The sequence below is a fragment of the Manacus candei genome, unplaced genomic scaffold (assembly GCF_025592945.1).
Source record: "Manacus candei isolate 608988 ecotype Guabito, Panama unplaced genomic scaffold, ASM2559294v1 h1tg000029l, whole genome shotgun sequence".
Lineage (NCBI taxonomy): Eukaryota > Metazoa > Chordata > Aves > Passeriformes > Pipridae > Manacus > Manacus candei.
In genome coordinates, this window is record NW_026138077.1 from 125,864 (window position 1) to 149,948 (window position 24,085).

The 24,085-nt window shown below is 40.0% G+C and overlaps 1 protein-coding gene across 2 annotated transcripts in view; it reads left to right on the plus strand.

Annotated features, from left to right (window-relative positions):
• Window positions 1-21,475, plus strand: part of CALCRL (calcitonin receptor like receptor) — a 66,892-nt gene extending 45,417 nt beyond the window's left edge. For both annotated transcript variants that reach the window (XM_051791136.1, XM_051791138.1), the window contains exons 7-13: window positions 949-1,075; window positions 2,692-2,845; window positions 4,014-4,074; window positions 4,206-4,272; window positions 9,949-10,167; window positions 10,521-10,562; window positions 17,337-21,475. In XM_051791136.1, coding sequence (XP_051647096.1) covers window positions 949-1,075; window positions 2,692-2,845; window positions 4,014-4,074; window positions 4,206-4,272; window positions 9,949-10,167; window positions 10,521-10,562; window positions 17,337-17,558 — 892 coding nt within the window. In that variant the 3' untranslated portion in view covers window positions 17,559-21,475. The remainder of the gene's footprint in view (window positions 1-948; window positions 1,076-2,691; window positions 2,846-4,013; window positions 4,075-4,205; window positions 4,273-9,948; window positions 10,168-10,520; window positions 10,563-17,336) is intronic.
• The last annotated feature ends 2,610 nt before the right edge of the window (window positions 21,476-24,085 follow it).

A 24,085-nucleotide genomic window follows, 5' to 3' on the forward strand; every position in this document is an offset into this window, starting at 1 on the left:
TTGTCAATGTATTTCTGATTAAAGAGATCATTTTTACCCATAGTCTGCTCTCATAACAAAATGGATGTTACTTGCTTCTTTGGGGGATTTTCAGGATTAACAGTTAAAGCTTTTTGTCTTCTTTTGGGGTTGCCTGTAAAGCTGAATTTCATTGGAAAACCTTGAATGAGAAGCAGTCATGCCTCTTGGAATAGCACTAAGTTAGACCTGCTTCCTCTGTAGTGGCAGACAAAAAGAAATTTGCTGCAAGCCTGCTTAATTTCTAGTATTCTTTAATGCTATTGAACCTCTGTTTAAAAAAAAAAAAAAGCCTTTCCAAAGATATTTTCTCTTTACTGCAAGTTTAAAAGCAAACCTTGAAAATTAACACAATCAAATGCAGTTATATAGGAATTTTATAATTGTATCCTGTGTAATGTCTATAACTTAGTTATACACAAAAGTCAGGATGAGATTTGTGTTATTTTACTTGTTTGGCTATTTCTCTAGCTATAGGATTAGGGAAGAAAAAATGACAAGAATATAAGGGAATTATCCTCAAAAAATTTAACAGGTTTGGGTAAATGGAAACATAGGGTAAGACAGCTTCTTCACTCTCAGGTGTGATAGGTAATTGGGAAATTCTTCAGGTACTAACAAAAAGGTGTAAATCTTCTGAAAATTGTTATATTATCAGTATTCAGATTTTTTTTAGCTGGCCACTATAAAGCAGGTCCTCCCCTGTAAACATAATGGAACTAAATGTACTTGCTTTCCTCTGGTTGGTGTTTAGGGAAAGGTGGTACCTTTCACATCGTTGTGTTACATTTGGTCTGAGCCTGAAGAAAGGGTAGATGCAAGACCTGTCAGTGAAATAAAGAGCTCTAGCATTTCAAAATGTCCAAGTTGTCCCCAAGTACACACAATTGTCCTCCCGCCTGCTCATCTGTTCTTGTTTCCCTTTTCTAGGAGCTTGAGTTGCCAAAGGATTACCCTGCACAAAAATCTGTTTTTCTCCTTTGTTTGCAACTCTGTTGTGACAATAATTTCGCTGACGGCGGTTGCCAACAACCAGGAGTTGGTTGCCACGAATCCAGTAAGTGAAAGTGTATTTGGCGCCTCGTTTATCTGCACGGGAATAATTCCAGCAGCGCAGAAGAGATGAGACCTGAGCAGCTGCTGAAATGCTGCCTGCGATGAGGTGCAAACGTTCTGTGTCTGTGTGATGTGGGACAGCAGATGTCTCGCAGAGATTTGGGCTCTTCACGTTCGAGGTTGTGAAACAGTAACAATGCTCTGAGAAACTCAGGAACCTGAGCTCCTCTTCCCAGCTCCACAGAACTGCTTTTGCACTGGAACAACTGCAGGAGAGGAGCCTGTTCTGGGTGATGTCAGTGAGGCTGACAGCTGAGTTCACCAAGGAAGGGCAGTAAAAAAGTGCTTTGCAAGGTATTTAGGATCTGTCAGCCGCCTTCCGACGGCTTTACCTCCTTTCACCAAAAAAAAATTCAGTTGTTTTCATTTCAGCTGAAGATGGCCGAGTTAAAAACGGCCAAAAGTATATACCAAAAGTAAAAAGCAAAATAAATAATAAAAAAAAAAACAACCAAAACCTTCCCTTTGGGTTTGATTTCTCTGACTTTCATTTCCTGATAATACTGGGGTGAGTGTGAATCAGTAGCCTCTCCCAAAAGTCTAGGAACTATAGCAACAGGAAAGCCTGAAGATGAAATATAGAAACAAACAAATCCCTAGCTCTGGTTTTGTTTTTATTTGGAGCTGGAAGATAAATTTAAATTCTGTGAAAGTTAGGGCAAAACTCCAGAAGCTGAATCAAGTGAAAGGATGATTTTTCTCTTGGTCCTGTAGAAACTGTCATCAATGTACTTGAAAACATACTTGAGATAGCAGTTAATAATCATCATCAAGTGAGTTAGGTAGCAGAAAATGGTATAACAATATTGATTTTTGGGTTTTTTTAATCCAAGTGCCAAAAATAGAACAATCAGATAGCAATTTCAGAAGGAGGAAGAAAAGAATGTGCTGTGACCAAATCTACAAGTTAACTGTTGCTGCTTTTTCACAACCTCACATTTTAGGCTTCACAATAAATTGTATTGTAACATTTAAATTGTAGAATATATTTTGAAGGGTGCTAAATACAAATAAATGCCAGGTTCCTTCAGAACCTGCAGTGTGAGTTCTCAAAGGGACCAAAGTGCAGTTATGAGTGGGTTAAAATTGCAAGTCTTGTAAGCATCCTAAAACCATAAATTGTTCTCTGGAGTGGTTATATGTTGTGATTGGTGAGACTGAGAGGGGATTACCCACATCAAATACATTTTCTTGTGTGGTTATCATCAGACAGTTTAAGGATTTGGAATGGTCAAGTGTGGCAAGGTTTGCAATAGGGAAAAATATCATTACAGCTTTCTGCTGTGCTTGAGGATGTCAAGGTCCTCTTGTGTCAACAGCTGAAAAACAGACTCAGTTATAAAGTCTTCTGTCATCAAAAAGTATGGAATTGTAATTCCACAAAAATTATATTTTAAAAAGTAAACAAATATGTAATTTTAGTGAGAAACAGAATAAACATTAGCATTTGACTTGAGGGGTATTCTTTCCACTTGGCAAATAAAGCTCTGAGATTTTTTGCAAATTAAAAATTTATATTATGCTCTGCTTTTTTTTTTTTTCTTTTCCCCCCTGCAGATTAGTTGCAAAGTGTCACAGTTCATCTACCTGTACCTGATGGGTTGCAACTACTTTTGGATGCTGTGTGAAGGCATTTACCTGCACACTCTCATCGTGGTGGCTGTTTTTGCTGAGAAACAGCACTTGATGTGGTATTACCTTCTTGGCTGGGGTATGTGATTTCTCATTCTCTATTTTCAGACCACTGCAGTCCCTTCCTCCTTTGAACATCTGTACCTTTGCTCCTCTGAGCTGAAAGCTTTGAATGACGGTGCCACACCCCTGCTCTTTGTCTGGGGTGTTTTAACAAGCTCAGAGATATTAAGTAGGAAGTTGTATGTACTTCTGTCTTTGCTTAAAAGAGAGATTATGCATTTCTGGAGTCAGGAAGTGACTCCTCCTTTGTATAGAGAAAATAGTCTCCTATTATAAAAAAGACATTAAGAAGTAATTATTCATTGTTCCTCATCTCGAAGATGTTTATTCAGGAATGAATGTTTGTTTTCAGAGAAGTCTCACCATGTCTAGGGTGGAGGGTCAGAACTGAGCTAGGGATGGCCCAAGATTTATTTTTCCAGCCGTTCCATTTGACCTGTATTGTTCACTGAGCAGACACAGGACAGCTGTAGCCGAAGATCTCAAGTGGCATCGGTATCAAAACCAACAGGCCAGACCTGGTCACTTCAGACAATGCACACCAGCTCATTCACAAAGTGAGGGCTCTCTCCTCATCCTCGCTGCATTGGCACACTCAGCTGCAACATGACTCAGTCCCTGGGTCACTGCTGTCCTGCTGCAGCCCTGGCTGAGGTGTGGCTGAGGGCTCACAGGTGCTCAGCAGTTTCTGAAGATGAGGTACCACCACAGCGTCGATTTTATTTATTAGATAACTAATTTTAAATTTTTTAATTCAGCCTGATTCCCTGAGCCTAGTCTCAAATTTCTTTTTGGAATACCCAGCAAGATATTCGGGACTTGTCCTCACACCAGTGAGGTATGAACAACATTGCTAACCATACTGTTAAAGCTGTGATCATATACACAATTACCATTTTAATATTACCTATTTGGCATTATTGCAGACTGTTATAATTTGATTTGCTTTTTCTTTCTGTGTGTTGGTATGGATTTTCTGGCAAGTCAATGGGAGTAAGGTTTCGTACACTCCTCAGAAAGAAATCTAAGAAAAGAAAAACTAAATTGCTCCCTGTTAGTTTATTTGCTCTGCAGGTATATAGTTTGGATTAGGTAAAAATACAGAAGATTCCTGCAAGATAGTCAAGTTTACTTAGTTATAAGCCAGGTTTTCTCATGAAGAAAATATTGTTTTTTCTTCACAGGTTTCCCGTTGATCCCTGCCTGCATACATGCTGTTGCTAGAACATTATATTATAATGACAAGTAAGTAGCATTTCAACTTGCTTTGCAAAACATTTATAGTTTCTTTAAAGAGGGGGAAAGAAAAGGAAAGGAATACAAAGATAATAATGCCAACTCTTTTTTTTTTTTCTTTTCCTGTTTGTTTTCTCCAGTTGTTGGATCAGCTCTGATACTCATCTGCTGTACATCATCCATGGCCCTATTTGTGCTGCTCTGCTGGTAAGCATTTTTCAGATGATATTTTGGTTTTTTTCCTATTTGTTTTCTGGCTTCTCTTGATGGGCTTGTGAAGTTGGTAAGAGCCTGAAGCCAACATTTAGAGGCCACTGTCTTTCGTGGGTCTCCCATTTAACCCAGTAGGTGCCTTAGACACAGAAGATCCAAGAAATCTTGGCCCTATCAAGGAGCTGTACCTCTGGTCTTTAAAGAAACTGAGGTTTTGCAACGTTGATTATCATTCCACTTAAATGCTGCTGACAAGGAAGGACTCAATATTACCTGGAGTACTGGAGGGCACTTTCAAACCCTTCCTTTAACTGAGAATGCTTTCTTGTGCCCAGACTGATTGCCAGGCTGAGCCTACTCTTTGTGTCACTGTGCTGTGGCCAAACATCTCCCAGACTGGAGCTCCCTGAGGTTCTGGAAGAGGAGGGCTCTTGAATGCCAGGCCTGGCTGTGCGTGGGAATACGGGATGGAAAGAAATCAGAACAGGTCCCTGGGAGAGAACCAGTGCAGATAGTTCTGCAGGTGCCTGTGACTGCCCCTGTTCTGACACTAATCTGGCAGTGTGTGCTCTGGCCACTGGGGTATTGCAGCTCCTCTGCTTCTGTGGCCCTGGTGAACCCTTGGAGTGCAGAGCTGTCTCACACTCCAGGTTAATGCCAGCTCTGTTAAATGTTTGCCACTGAGGATGTTACTGCATAAAAATCAATGTTGTGCTTCAGTTATACTAGGACTGGATTTAACCTGTGAAATTCAGTCAGTAGATTGTTGCTTCTTAGAAATAGGTGCCTACTTACACAACTATCCATGTAATTAATGTCTATGGATGCATAATGCAAGGAATGCTGCAGCATGGAGACATTCTATATGTGACTGGAATTAGCCACGGACTGTGTATGACAGTCATTTATTTTATTGTAACAGAAACTTCAAGCTGATCTGGCAAAACTACTGTGTACATGTCTGCTGATTTTATCACAGCTTTTCAGTTCATTCAAGGAGATTTCATGAAGAATTAAAGCCTTAAGTAACTTCTGGAAACAATTTCCGTTTCTGATCTACGTGAGCTTCCTCTTACATTGAATTGTTAATGAATATTTGTAGAGAGCATTCTGTGCAGAGAGAGTTCTCTCAGAAGGCCATTGTGTAAATCCCGTGGTTCTTCTGACTCCCTTTTTCATTCACAGTAAAATTAACTAATGAACCTGCATTTGGAAGGCTGTGATGATACCATGGCACACCTGAGACCCTCTGCATGGGAAGCCAGAGGCAATCCCCACGACATTACTGAGATCTCTGGCCCTTGGACTGTGAATTATTGCTGATAATCTCTTGTCCTGCCAGTCAGATCTGCCATGTATCTTCATGTAAGGACACTAACTAATCTGCTGTGCTCTGATCTGTAAACTTAAACCCAGTTCTGAATCCTTTCAATTTTTTTTATTCCAACAAAAGATGAAACCTTGTTTTCACAGAAAGGTATGAGGGGGTTTTTTTTGTGGCTTGTCACTTGTATTGTTCAGGTGTCTCTTCATAGATATACCACTTAAGTAAAGCTCTTCAAAGCTGAACTGTAATTTGTATTAGTCAGAATAATTAGTCAGAATTGCTTTAAATAACAATGTAAAAAAATGTGTAAAAGCTATAAGACTGTACTAATTTTCCATGCAGTGACCTCATTTTAAGATGAAAGATCATTTTATCCTTCCAAGCAGTGGCCTCCACAAAATCACACTGCAAGTGGCCAGAATCCTACAGGCTTCAAATGCACTGGATCTGTCCCAAAGGATCAAGTCTTCTTTCCCTTCAAGGCAACACTAGGAATGTTCTTTGATTTTACTGGGGGCATAATAATTGTCTCTGTGGAGTTGGTTTGGGCAGTGTCTTTGTCCCTTCTCTTTGCAATTTACAGTTATGTACACCTCTGATATTCTTATATTTTTAATGAGCTGACTAAAGGTGTTTCTCTTGTATTTTTCTTGCCTCGATGCAGTCAGTAAATTTATTTGAAAATCATGTAGGAATAACAGAGACTGAACACAACTGCACATCTTGCCCATGATGTGAAAGTACTTTAAGGGAGTTGCTTTCCTTTCTGGAAACAAAAAAATGTAGTATGTCAATTCAGAAAAGACAAGGCAGGGATAAAGATGTTAGATTAAATGCATGTGTTTAGGCTTTGTGAACAGAACCCTCATTTGCTTAAGCAGCTTGCTTGCCAGATACAATTTCCACACTTTACTAAGCATGACCTGCTTTAGTAGACATTTAAGCAACAATATTAAACTGCAAATTAGATAACGAGGCAGAAGACACTGTTTCTATTTTCAGGAGTAAGATCTCAAAGAACATGGAGGGGACTGTCAAGTGGGTGCCAGGGAGAATTGGCAGAAGCCAATGGGAATTTAACTCCTGCACATCCCTGAAAATCCTACAATTACATAAAGTTAACAACAACGCTGCTTTTATGGTCCCTGCTATTACATAACTGTGGTCAGATCCCTGCCAAAGAAACAGGAAATGGGAGCAGACATAGGTTGCACTTTGATTGGAATTCTCTTCAGTTGACCATTAAATTACAACTCTGTGCCCAAGCAACCACAATTAAAGAAACAGTGTGGGAATGAAACAGTAGAGGGTGATGTTAGTTTTCATGCTAGACAAATATTGACCAAAATTGAGGGGGGGGGGTATGAAAAGGAATGGGTTTGCATTTTAGTGAAAGCAGGAGTGATTTCAGTGTAGAGACTTCAGATGTGCCAATGCACAAGCAATTTCATTTGCACTGATGCCACTGAAAGAGTCTTTTATTTATTTATGCCATTATTTGTATAAATAATGCTACAGGGATGTTTATTTCTCCCAATAATAATGTTATGTATTGGTGCCTTAGTCGGACAGGCTTTTAGAGATGCAAGTTCTTTGAGCAAGTTCTGAGTGAACGTGTGCTAGAAGGAAGTTCAGGAGGTCCAAGCTTTGTTTTTAATGTCCTTATATTTAATGACTCTAAGCTGGACTCAGTGCAAGGCTTAGGAGTTTAGAAGTTTAATGCTCAGCACTCATATACCTGGCCTTGGGAATGTCCCCAGACCAGCTGTAAGACACGTCTTCATGAGCACATACAGGTGTTGTGCCCAAACAAGTCAGGATCTGAAGCTGCAGAACTGCATTGAAGCCAAGCAGTGGCCACCAGCCACTATCTGAGTGCCTTGAGCTGAGAATGGTCTGTTTATATCATGCTAAGGAGGAATTTAAACAGAATTTAAACCTCTGTGCTAATAAGGATTGCCATGCTGCTTAATGCAGACTCAACATGGAGAGAAGTAGAAATATCCGGGAGATGGGGAGAGTTTAATTCAAGAACTGCAGCACCTAAAAGCTCAGCTAAGTTCACAGCCACTCCTAAAGGCAGAACCTAAATGCTACTAAATCTCCAATATGGGGACCAACAATCTTGTAGCTTGAATTGCCTTCTCTACCTTTGTTTCCATTTTTGTTCACTTGCCCGGTTCAGTTTTCAGGACACGGCGGAGCTGTCTCGTGCTGCTCTGTGCTCACACTGCAGCCAGCACTACAGGGCTCCTTTGGGCTTTTCCAAACCATCACAGTCAATTTGATGATCATATGCTTGCCAGTAGTTCCACTGGCCTACTTTTGCTTAAGTGTAAAAATCTACTCGCTGCCTTGCTAAAATCAGGACCTGTTTTCATCACTTCAATTAGGAATTCAGTTCATCCCAACCTCACTCTATTTTGTGGCAGAAGAGCTAAACATCAAAAATACTGCATACTTCTACTGACACTCAGAGTGTCAGTGAGTGACAGCTCTCAGCTCTGTTCTCTGCTTTGCCTCATCCAGCTTTCTGTTTGCCCTCTTAGCTATTTGCAAACTCTGCATGTTTAATTTTGTGCTTTTTGGGTTTGGTGGGTAAGTGAAGCAAACAGAAAAATTCCACGTTGTAAAAGAAACAGCTTGTTGAGTGGTGTTTCATGCCTGGCTGCTGCAACTTTCATCTTCAGTTAGCATTCAAAGACAGTGTTAGAGGAATTGGCTGTGTTACCAAAACTCGAGAGGGCTGAAAACTCAGTGTTTGATACATGTTGATGTTGAACAAGCAGATTTGAGAAGGATTAAATTTAGAAATGGAGGAAGGACTTATTGTCTGTGTGTACTATAGGAAGTTGGATGGGGATGAGGGGCTACATAAAATCTAAATAAATCCCTTGAGAAAGAATCAGAAGACCTTGGTCGTGTAAACAAAGCTTAAAGGTAGCTGGAGTCTTCCAGGAGAAATTCATGCAGTAGTTTCCTATGTAAAACAATTTCCTGTTAAAATGATTTAAATAGCATGCAAGTAGAATATAAATAACATCCCATATCTGTCAAGGGCCATGTTGCTATAACAGTACACAGCTGTTTATTCTGAAAACCTGATCTGACATAAAGAATTCTGCTGGGGCTGTGAAGGCATCATTACACACGTGGTCTGAAAAGGCTTCCCTGCTTGCATTTGTCCTACAGCAACACAGAGGCCTCCTCCCAGACCAGGAATTCCGAGGCTTTTTAGAAGGCAGTTGTCTGGCTGTCTGCTACCTTCTTCCTCCCTCCCTCCCCTTTGTCTCTATTGTTAACAAGGACAGAGAGTTATCAGGAAGCTGAGACAGGAGTGGGTTCTGTGTCTCTCCCTTCCTCAGTGGGTCCCTGAAGCAGCACTGTCCTGCTTCGGTGCCCTTGGGCTGAGCTCTCCAGGTCTCTTCCAGCTGCACCTTCTCTCAGGGGCTGCCAGCACTGCACAGGAGGTGAAAGTTGAGTGTCAGCATCCCTGATTGCTGCTGTTGCTCTGGCTAGTCACATCCTTTGGCTCTGTGTGTGCGTGTGTACGTACATATATAGGTACGTGTGTGTATTAGCTCTGTGGCTGCTTACAGTGAATACTCACATGTTGAAAGATCTACTCTGAACAACTGTGATTTCAGTTTGGGATTATTATTTTGGTCACCACTTCTAACAAGAAAAGCCTTAGTAGCTATGGAAATAATCAAGAATCTGTAGTGCACGAGAATATTTAGGGCACCATCTCAGTGCTTGCCACATTTGCAAGTTCTGCTGAATGAATAAAAAATCCAACCATTGACCACTGTGAGAATGTTAAATCCCCTGTTTGTCTAGAGGAGTATACACACTTCCTTGTAGCAGCATTTGGTCTTATTTTATTTTTTTCATTCTGATATTTTTTCTTTTCTGTAAATTTGTCAAGTCCACGTTTGAAAAATAGAAGGTAGCTTTTTGAAGAACCGTGTTTAAATGCAAGGAGGGAAGAGCGTCGTCCTCTTTCTTGACCAACCTGAAAAGAAACAATCATTAAAAAAACCCCCTAATCCTTCACTGCTACTGGGAGACCAGAGAGAAAGGTGTGTGGATTGTTAGGACTGATAGACAGTAGGTATCTGGATGCAGACTTGTTTAGTAAATTAGAGAAGTGGATGTGGGTACCAGTAGAGCCACATCTCAGTTACTTAAAAGGTGACAGAGGTTTGAAGAGGTTCAACTGCTGTTTCTTGTACAATCACAATCATACAGTATGAGTTTTTTGTCTGGTTTTTAGTCTCCCAGATCAGTGTATGTGGGCTTATTTTTCAGACTGCCCTCAGTGCCATTTCCTTTTCCGACAGGTAAACCTTTTCTTCCTGCTGAACATCGTCCGTGTCCTCATCACCAAGCTCAAAGACACCCACAGGGCCGAATCCAACCTGTACATGAAAGCAGTGAGAGCCACCCTGATTCTTGTTCCGCTCCTTGGCATCGAATTTGTGCTGTTTCCATGGCGACCAGAGGGCCGGATCGCCGAGGAGGTGTATGACTATGTGATGCACATCCTCATGCACTACCAGGTAGGGAGAGTTACAGGGCCCTCACCCCCCCGAACCAGAGAGCACTTGGCATGCCAAGCAAATAAAGGAGAAACCTTCATGTTGTTTTAATTTTTAAAGGCCTTAATGTGATATTCCTATAAAATACTTTGATTTTCTCGTCATACCAAATATTAATTTCCTCGAGGAAATTCCTAAAGATTTATGGTCATGGTAGGTAACTGGTCCCATATTTTCAGAAATAAGCCACCACGTTCAGATTTGTCCTGCATTGTCTTTGCTGACTATATCTGAATTTTATCTGAAATTATCTCACACCTGAAATATCCCACAGGTATGCGTAATAAAACAGAACCTTTATTTTTATTTTACAGGGTCTACTGGTGGCTACAATCTTCTGCTTCTTTAATGGTGAGGTAGGTAACAACTTCTTTTAGTGTATTTTTAATAATTTTCCATTTTACGTGGTTTTGTTTCAGCAACTGAGATGGCAATTTTTTTTTCATTATTTTATGTCTAAATTTTTCGAACTCAAAAAAAGGAAACAAAGCATCAGCATGCCAAGAGCAGAGCTTGGGAAGGACTGTGCCATCATTCATGGCACATCATTAAATGCATTAGGACTGACTCTTCGGTGCTGAGCAATGTACGTTTTTCTTAAATATATAAGAAACTGAAGACACTTGTCACTTTGATATAAATTCTCAATAAATATCATAAAAGTAAAATGCAGTTCAGTACTCAGAAGGCATATTTGTCTGTGTTAGAAGCTGTATAGGATGTTATCTTGGGGAACCACTGGTCCTTCTGTAGCAGGAATAGAGCACACTGGGTTTGGGTATGGTTGTATCCCATGGCAGGGGCTTGGAAGAACATGATCTTTAAGGTCCCTTCCAACCCAAGCCATTCCATAATTCTGTGACTCTGTTATGATGACTCTCTGGGAAAATTCTAGGCTGAGGTTTGGAAAACCGTTTTTTAGCACAGATGAAAAGTATCATTCAAAAAAATCAGACCTCAACAGGTTGGTGTGCTTGGGTCAGGAATTTGTGTGGGGTAAGTGCACCTCTAAGAAACCACCAATTCCAAGGACAAACTTCTTTATTCTTGCATTAGAGGATTGTGCCACGTTTCAGTAATAGATTGTATTGATCCCATTACAGTTAATAAGCTTCGCTGTTATCTTGAATGGTCAAGGTCCTGTACCCCTGGAGTGCACACAGTGACTGTCACTTAGAACCTCCTGCCCCATGCTCTAGAAAGTACACTTAGAGAGGCTTACAGTGTCGAAGTGATAGAAAGGCTAAAAAATATAAATGAAATTGTTGATATTGCTCTTACTTCCAAAAAAATCTTGGCAAGCCCAAAACAAACGAACAAACAAAAAAACCACCCTACCAAAAGGCTAACTGGTACTTTTCCAGCAGTTTTGGCAGAGGAACAATTACAATCCTACACTTATTCCTACACATCTGTTTGTTCATTTGCTCTGCATTTAGTGTGGTTTCAGCACATGGCTGTATGCAGATGTGTGGGAGTAACCAGATGTTTCCATGTGACTGAACCCTTAGTTTCTTTTATCAGATGCTGTAAAATTGTGTCAGTGTGGTTACATAATGCTATTGGACAGTAATATTTACTTATAGGTAATTATTTGGCTAATACCAGAATTGATTCCAGCAGATTGCCCTTCCTTCTCCTCCTAAGTCTAAAGCTGATTAGATTGCAATGGGGTTTGAAGGTTTATTTTTGTGTTGTTGTGTGTGTGTCCCCCCCAAATGTATGAGTATCACTGATTTTTTTTTTTATTTTTTTGCCAAAGAGGTAGAACAGATGAACCTGGGCTTTGTCACAGTTCAGTGCTTGTGGGGCAGTGGGTTTGATCTGATTTTACCATAAAGTAAATTCATGTTCAAGTCCCAAGTTCACACACTCTTTCCCTTCTAGATTGTATAGGTCAGAATGCCTTCTAAAACAGGTATTTGGAAAAAATCAAACAGAGTTTGTTCTGCTGCAGTGCAAAATATGGGAGGAGGGATGGGAAACCTTGAAATCTCTGCAGTTTCTATGCAACAACATTGTTCACTGCTTGGTTCTGTCTTTTAATCCTTGTGGCTCTTCCAAGGCAGTTTTTTATTTTAAGTTATGATTAATTTTAAAATATGAAGTTTTAAAATATGAAATTTTAAAATATGAAATTTTAAAATATGATCCTGGATGTGTTAACATTTCATTGTTACAAACTCATATTTTTGACATATTCTCTTCTGCTATGTAAGAAAAGCACACCTGAGTCAACCCCCTAATTCAGTATCCTAAATTCACCCTGGGCTGATCAGTGACAAAAGATGAGCTCTTCCACAACACTTACAAATGGTAACAGGTGAATCACTGCTTGAACTTCTGCTGGCAGGGTAATGCTAAAAGGAGGATTTAGGCATTTTAACGTTTATTAATTTAGACAGTTAATTTTTAGACCGTAGAACTTGACTTTGTGAGTTAAACATATTTGTCCGTATTTGCTCTCTATAGAGTGGAAATATACGCCTTTTAAACCACTTTTGGGTTCAGTGACTCAAGGACTTTTCCAGTACATCTTGTTCAAGAAGGGACTTAGTGCTTTAAAAACAGTAAGGAAACCCAGGGGGAGAACGACACTGTAGGTAGAGAAAAATGCCTGCACAGAAAAGTCGTGTTTCCTTTGAGTACTAAAAGATTGTGCCCGTGGCAGGAAAGCCTCCAGGCACACTTGTGTTCCGTGTCCATCACAGTCCCTTTGCTGTCACACCAATGCCTGAACTGAGCCAGGGACTTTGGCTTGGCTGGTGTCACCTGTCACAGCCACACCTCATTAGAGCCTCTGCATAATTAGAGGCATCAGGGAGTGGTGTTAGTGCTCCTCTGCAGCACCTCTGTGCTTTAGAGGTGAATGGTTTAAAGGTGAATGCTGATGTTGGAGTCAACACTTGAAGTGACAGTAGGGCAAAGATTTTCTAGTGGGTTTTTTTGCAATTAAAAATGCTAAAAGCATCAATTTCCTTCTGTCTACATCTTAGCATTTCCCAGCTGTTACTGTACATTTCAATGTCTTCTGTACCAAATATCAGGATCCAAATCATGTTCAAGCAGACACCTCTGGCCAAGAAGTAAATAAATGTGATCTGCTAGCAGAGAAGCTCAGTGGAAATAAACCAAGAAATATAAGAAAAATAGCTGGTATGTCCAGCTGACTGTAGCCAAGGAACTTCTCCAGCTTTCTGAGCAGTCCAGCCAGGGGTGGCCTGTCCAATCCAGCTCCAACAGGCACTGCAGATGTTTGTCACAAGCCTCCTACAGACAAGGGAGTACGTGCAAGCCCTTCATCTTGATCTGCCCTGGCAGGGCTTCCCTAAGGACACTCACATTCTGCATCCCACAGAGCAGGATGCTTCCCAACTACCTCATCATGTTTTCCAGTCTGAGATGGCCTAGAGAGGCTTCTGGGGTGATACAGGCTGTGGTCAGAGGAGAGGCTTGTCCCAGATCTCTGATAAATCAGTAGAAAGATTCCTGTTGAGCTATTAATTACAGTGCTAATAATGACCTATGTGATCCAGGTTAGGTTTGTGGGGTTTGTGGTTTTTTTCTTTCATTTCACAGGAGTACAGAAATGTTGCCATGAAGATCATGGTCTTGGGTTTACAGGTTTATACAATCTGTTGAATAATAGATGAGATAGATGAGCTTGTGTTGTGGTTTTTTGGTGGGTTTTGGGGTGTTTTTTCCTTTTTTTTTCCTCCTGAGCTGTTTGATTTGTGTGCTATTGAACATCAAGCTACTCGTATGTTAAAAGGCTGACTGGAAGGACCCCTTCATGAAAACTCATCAAAAAGAGCCATTGCCAACTAATAAGGTGCAGAAGCAAGAGTATTCCAGCTGGAACTAACATCTCTGTAAATGACTGAGAAATAGAATTATATTATTACATTACCTTTTTTTCATTAAATGCATTGCTTAATATCCTTTCTTGTTACAAAGTCCCAAAATGCTACCTGTCCTGAGCTGCATTTACAGCTCTGTGCAACTGCTCAAAGCTGAGTGGTAAAAGTTCTATTCTCAGGTCGTGAGCAGATACTCATATTAGAGTTACTAGTGAAAATTAGTTGTCTCGTTGATTTTTCCCATCCTCTCCTACAAATGGTTGATTGGAAGGTTAGAGAAGACTGAAAGACGGTGATAAAAACCTGAGAGGTGTTAACACCCTACAAGAACAGACATGGAGCAGGACAGGGGTGAAATCCTGACTCAGCAGTAACAGAGAGGCCTCATGAAGAATGCCAGAAATAATCTTATTGAGGTCATTGACTGTGGGGAGGAGAACAAACAGAACATAGCTTAGTGATAGGCACAGATTCATTGATAGGATTTCAAACTAAATTCAAAGCTTCCTTCTTGGAAAAGATGGAATTTTGAATATACTTCTTCTCTTGGCTTTAGGACAGATTACAGAAGGGTCTGTATTGCTGTGTAATGCATATATTAATTAATCAAAACTTCCTGTGCTGAAACACAAACTCTGCCTTTAGACTCTGATATTTTGATATGAAAAGCAGTAAGATCTGATACTCAGAAGTACTGAGATACTTGATTTTTCTCCAAAGATTTGGAGATTTGTGCTTAGATGTTTAGAGTGGATTAGAAAGGTTTTACGAACAGTAAGAGAGCATCTCCTTTGCCCTAAAATGCTAATTTCTTATGTTAATCAGTTGATGCTTCTTTCCTTACCCTTTGGCATCTTCTTTGTAAAGGTTTTAGGAAATATGAAGTTTTCCTTTAAACAGTGGTTTCTGATACCAGACTGCAGGAAGTCTAAAAACTACATCCCTTTTCTTCTATTTATTCTTGTTTTTCATAATTAAAGCCAGAGCAAAATTAGACAAAAGAAGCCATTGTGTGAGGGAAATTAGAAGCAGATACAAAAGAAACCCTGAAGACATATGGAAAATCCTAAAAATACTTATCCACAATATAAACAGTTAACTGGGGGACTCACTGTTCACTGGTTAGTTCTTTTGTATGTAAAAAAGTGAAATGAAGGTCATGTTTTTGAATGGTGCCTGTGATTTGGGGGGTCACTGCTGGATACATGGAGGTATCAGCGCTCCCCAGTATTTCCTGAGTCACAGCCTAGCCAGTCAGTGCAGGAATATTTTCTGTACAAATTTTGGCTGAAGAGGAAATTAAATATTCATGATCTGTGGGATTTTTAAACATAAAAAAACTCTTGAAAAAGCAACAACCATCGCCATTCTGGGCATTCCTCACTTGGCACCTTCACTGAAAGCCTAATTCCGTGTGAACTTCATGAATGTGACACTTCATCCCCCCAGTATGCCCAGGTGTTTAACCAGATTGCTGGGGAGGAAGGTTATGACAAAACATCATATCCTTTCAGTGGAGACACGTAAACCAGCTGGGCCCTTCAGCTATTTTACCAGCTTTATTTTTAACTCTGGTAGAAATGTGGAGTTCGGGAAATTGTCCTTCTAGTCATTGGCTTAAGGTATGTTCAGAAATTAGGAAAGACTTGCTTGTGTCAGAACCATAGCAAATGTAAATTATGGTTTGTTGAGAGTAAATGAATTTACAGGTGCTGAGGATGTAGCCTTTTGAACTTAAGGGTGAACACAAATTACCTTTTTCACCTCTGAATCTGATCTGTCCACACTGGACTGGAGTTGACAAGGGATTAAGCAGAAAATTGTGTTGCTGCTGTTCCTCCCGTAACCTGTGCTTTTTCTGAGCAACTGGCACATTGCAATTGTAAAATGTCATTATTTCACACCAAATTTGCTGAAAAATAATGCTTACTGTTGCCTAAAAATCCAGGGACAAAAAACTCCAGGGCAATTTAAGTAGGAGATAAGATAAGGGAAGGTTTTAATGAAGCCTTTCAGGCTCTGAGAATACAAACCACGCACGTCCCCTGACCCAGGTGCAATAGTTTTTATAATGATGTCCATCCAATCCCTGTTTGTCCACCCCCTGGCCTTTGCCCCGTTCTGCCCCTCGGGAATTGAGTCTGGGGGAATTTTAGGACCCCCTCTTCCTCATCTTCATCTTCTTCGGAGCACGTACAGTCCTTGGAGGCTTTCCAAAGTCCTGGGTGATATCTCATTGTCCAGGCCAGGGTGCAGATGTTCTTAAACAGAATGAAGGCCTACCTTGAAAAAGAGACTAAATGTGCTACTGGAATATAGGGGGAATTGATGTGAAATGGGGTAATAGTGTTGGATATGTGTAACTACTATGCTAAAGGGTAAGGCAGAGAGGGACCTGGGACTTTGGATTGACAGGAAGCTGAACAGGAGCCAGAGTGTGCCCAGGTGGCCAAGAGGGCCAATGGATCCTGGCCTGGATCAGGAACAGTGTGGCCAAAAGGAGCAGGGCAGTGATTCTTCCCCTGGACTCAGCACTGGTGAGGCCACCCCTGGAGTGCTGTGTCCAGTCCTGGGCCCTCAGCTCAGGAAGGATATTGAGGTCCTGGAGCAGGTCCAGAGAAGGGCAATGAGGCTGGGGAAGGGACTGGAGCACAAGTCCTATGAGGAGAGGCTGAGAGAGCTGGGGCTGTTCAGCCTGGAGAAGAGGAGGCTCAGGGGAGACCTCCTCACTCTCTACAACTCCCTGACAGGAGGGGGGAGCCAGGGGGGGTTGGTCTCTTTTCCCAGGCAACTCTCAGCAAGACAAGAGGGCTGGGTCTTCAGCTGTGCCAGGGGAGGTTTAGGTTGGATATTAGGAAGAATTTCTTTCCAGAGAGGGTGATCAGGCATTGGAATGGGCTGCCCAGGGAAGTGGTGGATTCTCCCTGGAGGTTTTTAAGATGAGACTGGATGTGACACTTAGCGCCATGGTCTAGCAACCGCAACTGTAGTGAATCAAGGGTTGGACTTGATGATCTCAGAGGTCCCTTCCAACCCAGCTGATTCTATGATTCTATGAACTACTTCTAAAACCTATAAAAATTAAAAAAAAACCCAAAAAATCAAAAAAACCCTGAGGCAACATTACTCATATTGCCCCTCAAGCGACAAGTGACGTGTGGGTATTACCGAGCCGTGCCGTCTAATCCGACGAGACACCTTTATTGCGGCCCTCACGTAACACAGAACGAAGCCCAGTTTACATGAATCCCTTCTTGCCTTCTGCCACAGGTCCAGGCCGTTTTGAGGAGACACTGGAACCAGTACAGAATCCAGTTCGAGCACAGCTTTAGCCACTCGGATGCCATGCGCACGGCGTCCTACACCGTGTCCACCATCAGCGACGTGCCGGGCTACAGCTACAACCACGACTGCACCAGCGAGCACCTCAACGGGAAGGGCTACCACGACATGGAGAGCGTGGTTTTAAAGACTGAGAAGCTCTACGGCTGAACTGCCGAGGCCCGGCCCGTGCCGGCGCGCTCGCCCTCCCGAACTCCCAGTCGGATCGAGTGACTTCATGGCCAGAAGATTTTTTTACCTAACTCGGGATGATGTTCTTTCCCCGAACGATGCAAACTAAACAGGCGCGTTTTTCGTACGTATGTATACATATATATATATATATATATATATATGTGCATATATACGTTTGTTTGTGTTTCTGTGTATCGAGTATGGACATCTGTACATATATATCTATATATGTATGTGCATTTATATAAGGTTACAAACTTTGCCTCTTCAGTTTCTACTGTGTAGACAAAGTTGGCAATTTTTTTGTACAAAGGGAATCAATGAAGGATTTCTTATTTTCTTGGGAGTTTGTTGTAAGACTGTGCTGTGTTGAAGCCACTTCATTTGCCTATAGAATCTTATACCAGACTCTGTTGTCTTAATTCAACCTAAAATAGGACAAAACAAAATGGTTAAAGTAGGTGCAATAATAACAATAGGTTATCCAGGTTATTTTTTGTGTCCAGCATTTATCTGGCTGTCAAAAAAAGCCCCAACAGGTAGTCTGAGGAAACAGATGTTGCTGGTTTGGTTAAAGATATTGACAGTTTGGTTTGGCCAGTTTGGGTTTTTTCCCACTATTTTACATCAAGCATAGAGACACCAGTTCAAGTCTGAGTCTCTACGTGCTGCAAGGTAATATCTTGCAGCAAGCTTTGAGCAATTTTATTTAAGCTATTTTGGCACATTCAGAGACGCCTCCTTCTCCTGAAGCGTATGGAAGTTTCTTCCTGCTTTAAAACAGACAAGACTGATGAGGCCTCACTGCCAGAAAGAAAAGGAGTAATCTGAATAACTGCAAACCCTTCCAGACACTAACACGTAATTGCAGCTGATGGAACTTCACTGTGTGCTGAAGGAATTCACTCAACCCAGAGAAGATCATGTACAGGATTTGTAGCATTGTTCTCATTTTATTTTTAAGTATTTCCCTGGCCATATGCTTGGTAACTTATTCCTTCATTCTTGGGCAAGGTTTTGATTAATTTTGTGGCTTTTTTTTTGTTGTCTCAGAGAATCATGCAAGACTGAACACAGTGCACATGACATACTACCTTTAAAGCCAGTGTATGAGGTTCAGACTAATCAAGCAAACTACTGTTAGTAATTGTCATTATTTGGAAAATCCAATATAAAGTTTGTTTTATAAAGAGTCCAAACATTGTGGATTGAGACTTTTAATAATATTTTGGACCGCTTGATTCTGAATCTGCCTCAGTTACTCAGCTTAGAACAGTACTTTATATGTTGTTTCTTTGGTTCTACTGGTGCATAAAGGTCTCACTGAAACCGAGGAGGTTGTCAGGAAGGTCTTGAGGAAATGTGTCTTTATAGAAATCTATGTTTTTGTTAAATCTTTATGCTTTAAAGCAGTCGTAGTTTTGTGAAGTGAAATGACAAAAATGCTCTCAAGAATGAGGGCATGAAATGAGGTGAGTTCAGAAAAGTCCTACTGAAAATTAAAACTGTAAGAATAAATTTTATACATTTGATTTGCAGATAAGTATACTTGAAGTGGGGAAAAACCAAAATGAAGTGGAAGAAAAAGTAGATGCTGGAACAGACAGACTATTATGCTAATTAATGTATATCTGGTGCATGTAAACCAGTCCAAAAATCGAAAGACAGTTCTTTCTGAGACCATTTCAGTTTTAAATACTTAATTTTGTATATGAACACCTTGACTCTAACATTTAAACATTTTTGTCAGTAGCTTTTCTGTAAGCTTCACTAGCATCTAGGTAACTTGATGTCACAGTGTTTATTAGTTTGTGACTTCATAAGGCTTTAAATATTTTGTATTTAGAAGGAAAACATTAGGAGGATGTGGGAAGTTCACGCCACTTGCACCTTTCCGTATTGTTTTTACAGTTCTTACGTCTGGAGTTTGAATTTAGAAACTGTTTTATTAATGATTTAGTTTCACAATATAGAATCTCGGCTAGGACGCCCAAATCCCTTCTCTTCTCCTGCAAGGCTGCCTGGTTGGCTGGTGGGATTTGGAAAATCTGTTGGATTCTGTACTGTAGAGCAGCGTGAAATCTGGCAACCAGATGTCACAGACTCTAAAACTGTGAGAATACAGTAAGGATGTACATGATTAGAGGCCACTTACAACTCTGCTTGCTGATCTATGTAGTGTTACTTAAAATTGGTGCAATGTTCTGAAAATATTAGAGGTGCAGAAAATCCCTGCACTGGCATAGCAGCTTTACACTTGTGGGACCAGATCATCAACTGGTACAAATCTGTCTTGAGTTCCATTTGCAGAAGCAACTGGTACCAGCTGAGAATCAAAGCCCAGGCAGGTATCTGTCCATTTTAAAGTACTTTAAATCCCTGATGGCTTATTATTAGACAATTATTTCATGGTACCTGGTGGGTTGTTGTCATTAAAACATAAGTGATGGTTTAGAGTGTGACACGATATTAGACTTTAATTTAGCTTCTCAGCTAGGCAGTTAAAATTTCGTAGCCTATAGATTTTTATCATTTAATGCCAAATAAATACTAATTGCTGTTTGCTCTCTGTCCTCTATTAGAGAAACCTGTAATGGTAATTTAGGGGAAAAAAAAATTGTTTTTTTCCACAGAAATTATCCTCCTTGTAGGTGGACACTCACAGCATGCTTCTAGGCACACATCTGTCTTCACTTTGGAAAAGAAACATGCATCCAGCTGGATGTGCAAGAAAATGTTTGTGGCTGTGGAGAGCTCTCTTTCCCCTCTCTTTATGAAGTTAGATACCCTATTTTCTAATTTGCATTGGAAAATACCAATTCCTTATTTTGTCTTCCTACCTCACCTTTTTCGCTTTCTGCATAACTGAGAGAAGCATCTGCTTCTTAATATGTTTTCCTGTCGCCATAAATTAAAATCAAATCCTTATGCTGATTTCTCATGGCTGATCTTCTACTTTGCAGAAGGTTGTAGGTCTTTATCTGTATTCTCTGAGATGGAAGTAAAAGGTTTTGGTGGGGCTGTGAGATTCCTTTGAACATGCAAATAGTTACCTGTTATTATTTGCTCTTTCTTTTTTTTTTTTTTCTTTTTTAATTTAGTGAGGATTTATTGTATCAATCTCCAGGGGCTACAGAAATAGTTGTCTTATATTTGTTATCTGTAACACCAGCATGTTAGAATTCTATGAGAGAAAATGTCTATTTTTTATGCTACTGTCTTCAATTAATAAAATGCTCCACTGCAGGATCCCCTCAGTTGTTTGTTTAATGGTAGCATTTATGCTGTGTAGTTTTTCATGGTGATGATCTGCTCGACTGTTTGGCTGTAGAAATGCTGCAACACGTACTCCTTTTCATGTCAAGAAGCATTTGGGCTGGAAACCAGACACCACTCACATATTGTACTATGTAAATAAGATTAATAGAAGCTATAGCATTGTATTTATTGCTTACACTAAGAATGAAATGGAAAAAAATGTGAAGTTATTTTTTTTTGGTTGTGCTTTATTTTCACCTTGTCCATATGACTCATCATGCATTTTAATTGCTGAAAGAAGTATTGTTTGAGATCAATAAAATATTACTCCAATTATTCACATCTCTTGTGCTGTAGTATAGAAATAACAAAGCTGATCTAAACTAGGCTTTCCCAGATGTCTTACCTGTGTGGTAATTAAATATTAACCCAGAGAAAAAGTAATTACATAGAATTACTAACAATTATTCTGCTTTTAAGTGTTTGTTTATTTAATACTTATATTTTTAATGCAGAGTGTTGCATTTCTGGAGGATAATATAAGAGGACTGGACTTAAAATCATTTACTCAAAGGTTCATATTTCAATTTCTTGTCTTCTAATCCACCTTTTTAATAAAAGGTTATTAATACTTACTTATGTTAAGCAAAATTTTCTGTTTCATTGTGAGCTAGCAGCAGAATAGTCTAAATTAAACATACCTGTCTTCTTCATTCTATCAATCTAGGTGAAGGTAGATAAGCAAATCTGAGTTCAAGAAAAGTAGGCAGTCTTATTTTCTTTTTAAGCCAAATATTTAAACACACAAGGAGATCCTAAATACTGATTCTTAATACTACTGTCTGCACATTACCCATATTTAAAGTGTGTTAATGTCCAATCAAAAAATGCACAGTCACCTGACTCTCATTCCTGACTTTTGAGCAGGAGCCTGTTGTTCCAGGTTATTTTGTTGATGTTTAGTTCCTAGGACCAAATTTCAGTCAGTGGAAATGCTACTGCTTACAATATTTTGCACTCAATGCCCAGCAGTAGAGAAAGTAGAAAAGAAACACAAGTGATATCTACAGTAGCATTTGCAACTGGAGGATAAGTGCCAAAAAGCAATTAAACACAGTCTTTTGATCCAGAAAGAAAAATGAAAGAAAAATAACATACAGCATCCTTACCTCTCCAGATAAAAGTAAACAGTGGTTCTTACACCTTTTAAATAATTTTAAAAGAGGAAATGCTCTTATAGCACAAGTAGCCTTGCAATATTTAGGCATGGCAACAAATACATGAGAAAATAAAGAAAACAAACCTATTGTCACAGGATGCCATTCTACTTTCTGCAAGACACAAAGATTGCTGCCTTTGACTTCGATGGTGACTGCCATGACAAGCACATGCAAGACATACTATTAGAGCACTTGACATATTTTCAAAGTCTAATCTAAAGTGTTAGCATTTGACTGTTATCTGAGCCAAAACACCTGTGTGCCAAGAAAATACAAAATTCCCTTTGAACTGGTGGAGCAAAACATACCAAAAGTGAGTAATTGTTAAACACACAGCCTGCAAGCTGATCTGCTGCACGTCGAAGATAATTTAACAGGCTTAAAGCAACAGTGTTAAAATTAAAACCCCAGTGACCATGAGTAAGCTGCTTTTGTCACAGGATGCCATTCTACTTTCTGCAAGACACAAAGATTACTGCCTTTGAAAATATGTCAAGTGCTCTAATAGTATGTCTTGCATGTGCTTGTCATGGCAGTCACCATCGAAGTCAAAGTCTAATCCAAAGCGTTAGCATTTGATAGTTATCTGAGCCAAAAAACCTATGTGCCAAGAAAATACAAAATTGCCTTTGAACTGGTGGAGCAAAACATACCAAAAGTGAGTAATTGTTAAACACACAGCCTGCAAGCTGATCTGCTACACGCTGAAGATAATTTAACAGGCTTAAAGCAACGGTGTTAAAATTAAAACCCCGGCGATGGTGAGTAAGCTGCTTTGGAGCTAGTGCTGGACCACAGAGTGAGCTCTGTGCACTGAGAGTCATCAATAACTCTTGAGGAAGGACAAGCTGAAACTCAGTGGGAAAGTGCATCGTATGACATTTTGTTCAGCACACCAGTTTGTGTTCAAAGCCCCACTGGAAGCCAGGGTGAGCGCAGCAGGTGGCTGTGCTGACACAAGCGCCCCGCAGCCCTCGGGAATGTGGCTGCTGGGAGGATCGTGTAGCACCACTGCACTGCTGCTGTACCAGGACAGAAGGGAGGAATAAAGAGCTCAGAATGAAAAGTAAAGAATAAAGGAATAAAGAACCCAAATGTTCTTTGGGAACGGAGGATAATTCTTACTTATAACTGAAATAGCGATAACACACAAAACGCCTCCGATGCATAAGGAAACACAGATCTGAACATAAAAAAACTCAGGGGGAAAAAAACCCAATCAGTCTTTTTTCAAATCCCCCACAAAAGCCTCAGTAATGGCTGTTTTCACATAACCTGCTCCTATAAATAATCATCAATGAGCAAAGCAAATGGTTTTTCTTGTCATTCCATCATTACATGCTGTGGACATTCTCTTTTATACAAGAGCCCAGCTCTAAACTGTAACAGGAGCCTGACTGGAAGGTCAGAGGTGACAGACCCCTGTTTATAATTAGAATTATTATCTATCAGTCACCCTACAGCTGTATGTCTTTAATACCTTCTTAACCATAGTGCCCAAATGAACAATTTCAATTCATCCACATGGAGTTCGTGCTTCATTTGAGATAAATGGCCTACAGGATTGCTTTTTATATTAAACTCAGTGTTATCACCACACCCAAAATAAAAATGCTCACTCCAAAATGTAAAGGTATTTGCAACTACAACTCCTAAAGATTATTTTAAAATTTTCTTGCCCTCACCAAGTTTTGCCACTTTCTAAAGGAAAACTGTTACAAAGGGAAAAATATCATGTGATTAGTGCTAACACACAAAGCTTAATACATTGTTCTGTGCAAATTTAACAGAACACAAATACAGAAAACTCAGAGCTTGTTTGCTGAAAAAGTGCTTGCACATTATTGCTAATTCCTGATTTAAGATGAACAAGCTTTCCTGGAAATTCAGGTTTCACACTCAGTATTGCATATAAATATTTAAGAAAACAAAATGCTGAATTAGTAGGGAACAACAATATTTAGATGCTACAGAAAGTATATTGCACTGCAAAAAAATAGCTATCAAAGAGTTCTGTTATTTTAC